This window comes from Cydia fagiglandana, chromosome Z (genome assembly GCF_963556715.1).
Source record: "Cydia fagiglandana chromosome Z, ilCydFagi1.1, whole genome shotgun sequence".
Lineage (NCBI taxonomy): Eukaryota > Metazoa > Arthropoda > Insecta > Lepidoptera > Tortricidae > Cydia > Cydia fagiglandana.
The window spans coordinates 5,813,982-5,821,733 of NC_085959.1; the positions used below are offsets into that span (position 1 = coordinate 5,813,982).

Below are 7,752 nucleotides of genomic sequence, written 5' to 3' on the forward strand. Positions count from 1 at the left end.
GCCCGACGTACGCGTTCCAAAGCCGGGCGCCTTCGGCGCCCCCATACTAAAAGAGTCGGGCGTAGCCCGACAAACGTGTTCCAAAACCGGGCGCCTTCGGCGCCCTCATACTAAAAGAGTCGGGCGGAGCCCGACGTACGCGTTGCAAAGCCGGGCGCCTTTGGTGCCTTCGGCGCCCTCATACTAAAAGAGTCGGGCGGAGCCCAACGTACGCGTTGCAAAGCCGGGCGCCTTCGGCGCCCTCATACTAAAAGTGTCGGGCGTAGCCCGATATACGCGTTCCAAAGCCGGACGCCCTCATATTAAAAGTGTCGGGCGTAGCCCGACGTACGCGTTCCAAAGCCGGGCGCCTTCGGCGCCCCCATACTAAAAGAGTCGGGCGTAGCCCGACAAACGTGTTCCAAAACCGGGCGCCTTCGGCGCCCTCATACTAAAAGAGTCGGGCGGAGCCCGACGTACGCGTTACAAAGCCGGGCGCCTTTGGTGCCTTCGGCGCCCTCATACTAAAAGAGTCGGGCGGAGCCCAACGTACGCGTTGCAAAGCCGGGCGCCTTCGGCGCCCTCATACTAAAAGTGTCGGGCGTAGCCCGACATACGCGTTCCAAAGCCGGGCGCCTTCGGCGCCCTCATAATAAAAGAGTCGAGCGTGGCCCGACGTACGCGTTCCAAAGCCGGGCGCCGAAGGCGCCCTCATACTAAAAGTGTCGAGCGTAACCCGACGTACGCGTTCCAAAGCCGGGCGCCGAAGGCGCCCTCAAACTAAAAGAGTCGGGCGTAGCCCGACGTACGCGTTCCAAATCCGGGCGCCTTCGGCGCCGTCATACTAAAAGAGTCGGGCGTAACCCGACGTATGCGTTCCAAAGCCGGGCGCCGAAGGCGCCCTCATACTAAAAGAGTCGGGCGTAGCCCGACGTACGCGTTCCAAATCCGGGCGCCTTCGGCGCTGTCATACTAAAAGAGTCGGGCGTAGCCCGACGTACGCGTTCCAAAGCCGGGCGCCTTCGGCGCCCTCATACTAAAAGAGTCGGGCGGAGCCCGACGTACGCGTTGCAAAGCCGGGCGCCTTCGGCGCCCTCATACTAAAAGTGTCGGGCGTAGCCCAACATACGCGTTCCAAAGCCGGGCGCCTTCGGCGCCCTCATAATAAAAGAGTCGAGCGTGGCCCGACGTACGCGTTCCAAAGCCGGGCGCCGAAGGCGCCCTCATACTAAAAGTGTCGAGCGTAACCCGACGTACGCGTTCCAAAGCCGGGCGCCGAAGGCGCCCTCATACTAAAAGAGTCGGGCGTAGCCCGACGTACGCGTTCCAAATCCGGGCGCCTTCGGCGCCGTCATACTAAAAGAGTCGGGCGTAACCCGACGTATGCGTTCCAAATCCGGGCGCCTTCGGCGCTGTCATACTAAAAGAGTCGGGCGTAGCCCGACGTACGCGTTCCAAAGCCGGGCGCCTTCGGCGCCCTCATACTAAAAGAGTCGGGCGGAGCCCGACGTACGCCTTGCAAAGCCGGGCGCCTTCGGCGCTCTCTTACTAAAAGAGTCGGGCGGAGCCCGACGTACGCGTTGCAAAGCCGGGCGCCTTCGGCGCTCTCATACTAAACGAGTCGGGCGTAGCCCGATATACGCGTTCCAAAGCCGGGCGCCCTCATATTAAAAGTGTCGGGCGTAGCCCGACGTACGCGTTCCAAAGCCGGGCGCCTTCGGCGCCCCCATACTAAAAGAGTCGGGCGTAGCCCGACAAACGTGTTCCAAAACCGGGCGCCTTCGGCGCCCTCATGCTAAAAGAGTCGGGCGGAGCCCGACGTACGCGTTGCAAAGCCGGGCGCCTTTGGTGCCTTCGGCGCCCTCATACTAAAAGAGTCGGGCGGAGCCCAACGTACGCGTTGCAAAGCCGGGCGCCTTCGGCGCCCTCATACTAAAAGTATCGGGCGTAGCCCGACATACGCGTTCCAAAGCCGGGCGCCTTCGGCGCCCTCATAATAAAAGAGTCGAGCGTGGCCCGACGTACGCGTTCCAAAGCCGGGCGCCGAAGGCGCCCTCATACTAAAAGTGTCGAGCGTAACCCGACGTACGCGTTCCAAAGCCGGGCGCCGAAGGCGCCCTCATACTAAAAGAGTCGGGCGTAGCCCGACGTACGCGTTCCAAAGCCGGGCGCCTTCGGCGCCCCCATACTAAAAGAGTCGGGCGTAGCCCGACAAACGTGTTCCAAAACCGGGCGCCTTCGGCGCCCTCATACTAAAAGAGTCGGGCGGAGCCCGACGTACGCGTTACAAAGCCGGGCGCCTTTGGTGCCTTCGGCGCCCTCATACTAAAAGAGTCGGGCGGAGCCCAACGTACGCGTTGCAAAGCCGGGCGCCTTCGGCGCCCTCATACTAAAAGAGTCGGGCGTAACCCGACGTATGCGTTCCAAAGCCGGGCGCCGAAGGCGCCCTCATACTAAAAGAGTCGGGCGTAGCCCGACGTACGCGTTCCAAATCCGGGCGCCTTCGGCGCTGTCATACTAAAAGAGTCGGGCGTAGCCCGACGTACGCGTTCCAAAGCCGGGCGCCTTCGGCGCCCTCATACTAAAAGAGTCGGGCGGAGCCCGACGTACGCGTTGCAAAGCCGGGCGCCTTCGGCGCCCTCATACTAAAAGTGTCGGGCGTAGCCCGACATACGCGTTCCAAAGCCGGGCGCCTTCGGCGCCCTCATAATAAAAGAGTCGAGCGTGGCCCGACGTACGCGTTCCAAAGCCGGGCGCCGAAGGCGCCCTCATACTAAAAGAGTCGGGCGTAGCCCGACGTACGCGTTCCAAATCCGGGCGCCTTCGGCGCCGTCATACTAAAAGAGTCGGGCGTAACCCGACGTATGCGTTCCAAATCCGGGCGCCTTCGGCGCTGTCATACTAAAAGAGTCGGGCGTAGCCCGACGTACGCGTTCCAAAGCCGGGCGCCTTCGGCGCCCTCATACTAAAAGAGTCGGGCGGAGCCCGACGTACGCCTTGCAAAGCCGGGCGCCTTCGGCGCTCTCTTACTAAAAGAGTCGGGCGGATCCCGACGTACGCGTTGCAAAGCCGGGCGCCTTCGGCGCTCTCATACTAAACGAGTCGGGCGTAGCCCGATATACGCGTTCCAAAGCCGGGCGCCCTCATATTAAAAGTGTCGGGCGTAGCCCGACGTACGCGTTCCAAAGCCGGGCGCCTTCGGCGCCCCCATACTAAAAGAGTCGGGCGTAGCCCGACAAACGTGTTCCAAAACCGGGCGCCTTCGGCGCCCTCATACTAAAAGAGTCGGGCGGAGCCCGACGTACGCGTTGCAAAGCCGGGCGCCTTTGGTGCCTTCGGCGCCCTCATACTAAAAGAGTCGGGCGGAGCCCAACGTACGCGTTGCAAAGCCGGGCGCCTTCGGCGCCCTCATACTAAAAGTGTCGGGCGTAGCCCGACATACGCGTTCCAAAGCCGGGCGCCTTCGGCGCCCTCATAATAAAAGAGTCGAGCGTGGCCCGACGTACGCGTTCCAAAGCCGGGCGCCGAAGGCGCCCTCATACTAAAAGTGTCGAGCGTAACCCGACGTACGCGTTCCAAAGCCGGGCGCCGAAGGCGCCCTCATACTAAAAGAGTCGGGCGTAGCCCGACGTACGCGTTCCAAATCCGGCCGCCTTCGGCGCCGTCATACTAAAAGAGTCGGGCGTAGCCCGACGTACGCGTTCCAAAACCGGGCGCCCTCGGCGCCCTCATAGGCACTGAAGGGCGTAGCCCGATATAGGCGGCTATCTGCATGCATTTCTGTACTGAGGATGCCCTCGCAAAAGTAATATAAAGTGACTTCAAAAAGTTAGTAACGAAATCATGACCCCAAAATTAATTAAATAAAAAATAAGTTCAAAAACTAATACCCGACTACTGCAAATCGCGCTCTAAAAAGTATGAAACAAGATAGAATTCTTATCTAAAAATATCAAGCAGGAAATATTATAAATGTTACCATTTTTTTATATAAAAATACAACGTAATATAATTTACTGATTTTTATATATTTACAGAGATTCAGAGGATCGCCGTGGTCGTATGCCACGATTATAAACTTAAAAGTAATGTGGCATACGACCACGGCTATCCTCTGAATCTCTGTAAATATATAAAAATCAGTAAATTATATTACGTTGTATTTTTATATAAAAAAATGGTAACATTTATAATATTTCCTGCTTGATATTTTTAGATAAGAATTCTATCTTGTTTCATACTTTTTAGAGCGCGATTTGCAGTAGTCGGGTATTAGTTTTTGAACTTATTTTTTATTTAATTAATTTTGGGGTCATGATTTCGTTACTAACTTTTTGAAGTCACTTTATATTACTTTTGCGAGGGCATCCTCAGTACAGAAATGCATGCAGATAGCCGCCTATATCGGGCTACGCCCTTCAGTGCCTATGAGGGCGCAAATCGCCTAGCGCGGTACGGGCATGTGATGCGGAGGTATGAAAGTCATGTGACGAGAAAGGTATTACGAATGAATGTGGAAGGAGGTACGGGGTAAGGAAAACCGAGGAAAAGGTGGATGGACTGTGTGAGAGATATGAAACGAACGCAAGTGAATGATAAGATGACGGGCGACAGAGAGGTATGGAAGAAAAATACATGCTGCGCCGACCCCAAGTCTGATGCAAGCGAATGATGATGATAATGATGATGTTCACAGATGCATGCAGTCGACCATCGCAGAGCTCGAGATGCAACTGGCAGCAAGCAGGGCGAAGATGGCCGCCGCAGACAGGGAACGGGATGAGGTAAAACGCATATTAAGTAGACACTGTACTGACAATACGCGTCTATAGGTACTAAATTTACTTGTACTTTGATATTAATGACAATTGTCACAAGAAACACGACAAAGTATTTTTCTTTATAATACAATGATGGTGACAAACAGGAATACGGCCCGTCCGATGGTAAGTGGTAACCGTAGCCCATGGGTGCCTGTGACGTCAGCAACAGTGAGATATGTCGAATTGTCGCACCTGTCACCGTGGTGAAATAGGGGCCAGGGTTTTGATCTGCTTCGACTCGGGTCATCTACAGTGTAGATTCTACACGATGTGCCAGCGCCGGCCATTCCAAGGGACGCATTTATGCGTTAGAGGGAGCCAGTGATATTGCTATATCATTCTACCGCATGGCCGCGTCTCTTGGAGTGGCCGGCGCTGGCCCATCGTGTGGAGGAGCAATGAAAACCACTCTGTTTCAGCTCCGTGTCAACATGGAGACCCAAGTTGGCCGGTTGCAAGATAACTGCGAGATGGCGCACAGGCGCGTGCGCGGGCTCGCCACGCAGGTCGCCGCGCTGCGCAAGATCGCGCCGGACACGGAACCGGACTCACGGCAGCCGTGCTTATGCAAGGACTTTATCGAGACGCTTGCTCCTACAAAATAAATTTAGTAAATTTAGGGTATCGTCTTGGGTCGTCCCATTCGTTTTTCGTCAAGTTCTTAAATTAGTCCTAGTCCTAGTCACGATCGTCGGTGGCTTTTCAATGTAGAATGAGTGACGAAAGCAGAATAGGACTAATTTAAGAACTTGACGAAAAACGAATGGGACGACCCAAGACGATACCAAATTTAGGAAATACATGTAAATTTAATTTACATGTATTTCACTCACTAACACGCGTATTCGGGAAACGAGATAATCACAAGATCTAGAGACGATACAGAGATCAACTAGATTTACATTAGATATCGACTAGATGTGACTTGGATATCTAAGTCATAACTTGTAGGACCTCCAGAATCGCGGAAACGTCAAATTTGACATATCTATCTTACAAATATCTTTAAATTATCCATATCGTAACTTGTTGAGGTCTAGTAGAGATCTAATTCATTACCCGAATCGCGCCGTAAATCTATCGCTGTTGCATGTTTATTTTTCTTTTATTGTATTGTATACCACAAAGTATGTCACAAAGTTTTTAATGGTAAACAAAACTATATAATCAATTAATCAGTGTCTTTTCATTGACTCCTGCGCCATTAACAATTTAACTACACAGTGTGTCTAACTACACAGTTTTTAAGCTTACTCCATTACTTAAGGGCCCCCCCACATCTGGCGTCTTCCGAGCGTCGGCGTCACAATTATATGGCCGACGTCGACGCAACGTCGACGCAACTGCGCAGCGACGTCATTTTCCATAGCGCTGACTAGACGCCGACAGACGCCGACGCTCGAAAGACGCTAGATGTGGGGGGGGGGGGGGGCCTAATTTGATAACGTTCGTATTTGTCAAGCTAGTTCAATTTAATCAATGTCAGTACTTTTTATACCGAGACTGACTGAAATAGCAAGACATGTTCGTAAGTTTCCGTGAAAATACGATGACAAACAAGTATGCACTACATATGTACAGTCGCCATCAGATATATCGGAGCGGCTAAGGTGTTCACAATATCTGAACGCGCACTCTAACGCCGTGACAATAGAGGCGTGTTCAGATATTTGTGAGTGCCTTGGCCGTTGCGATGTATCTGATGGCGACTGTACTAGTCGTGCCCACAGCGTCAGAGGCAAGAGACAACTATAGGCATAGACTAGGAATCCTCTAGACGGAGTTTAGAGCAATTATTTCATTAAACCGATGCTGCCAAGAATACTGGGGTGCGGGGGACTAGGTGAGCGAGGTCCCGTGCCGTGATTGGTCCGTTCAAAGACACGGACGTCACACAAACGGCTCAATTCGGGAAATAAATTAGAGATTAACTAATCACGATATAGTAAAGCTATGTGACGTTCCACGGCGAAAGGTACCTAAGGTGGTGGCTGGCGCTTACGTCGCATAGCGTCGCAATAATATTGGAGCGGCGTTAATGATAGCGTAAGCGCCAACCGCCATATAAGGTACCTTTACCCGTGGGACGTCACATATATTTACTATATCGTATCTAGTTAAACTCTAATTCATTTCCTGAATCGCGCCGAAAGACACTTTCGACTCGAAAATGGAGTAAAACTACCGATATATTATGGCAGAGGGGGTAGAGCTACTATGCTCAGTCTGTATGATGTCTTGTCTGTGACTATAGGTGTCGTTACGTAGCGTACGAATGTAAAACGTTCAAAACCGCCGGACGGTATCGGCCTGTCAGTTGTTCGGAACTGTCAAAATTTTGTCCTAACTGACAGGCCGATACCGTCCGGCGAACTGTTAATCTGTGGGCCCCTTTATATGTAATTTTGTATTTAAATTTAATATAGTAAGGCCCACATGCACCATTCCACTATCCCGGGGTTAAGCGGTTAAACCGTTTACTGAGTGTAAAATTGTACGGGTAACCATGGTAACTCCAAGTTTAACCGGTTAACCCAGGGCTAGTGGAATCAAATGGTGCAAGTGGTTCTAGATGTTATAAATTATGAGTAAAAGCCCACTAACACATAATTGTCTTTTATTTTACTACATAACATAAAAAAACATAATCAAGTTAACAAAACGAATATAACATAATAACAATAACATAGGTTTAATGAGACTAGGACTAATCATATACACCATGTTTTTATTGAATTCCTTTAACTTCGGGGTATGGTTAAGTACGTTTAAGAGAACTAAATGGCAAAAAATTTGTTTTCTCTTTTCGATTTTTTTTGTTTAAAAAGTAATTAAATGTAGCATACAGCGTTGTTGTAAAACGGGCATTACATTTAACTCAACCAAACAATTGAAATCTGTGACATATCAATGTCATTTCGTACATCAATCAACCGAGATTGTACTTAAG

The 7,752-nt window shown here is 51.7% G+C and overlaps 1 protein-coding gene across 1 annotated transcript in view; it reads left to right on the forward strand.

The window, feature by feature from the left end:
* Window positions 1–5,407, forward strand: part of LOC134679273 (protein lava lamp-like) — a 39,549-nt gene extending 34,142 nt beyond the window's left edge. The window contains exons 22-23 of the mRNA XM_063538167.1: window positions 4,676–4,763; window positions 5,222–5,407. Coding sequence (XP_063394237.1) covers window positions 4,676–4,763; window positions 5,222–5,407 — 274 coding nt within the window. The remainder of the gene's footprint in view (window positions 1–4,675; window positions 4,764–5,221) is intronic.
* Window positions 5,408–7,752: the final 2,345 nt, after the last annotated feature.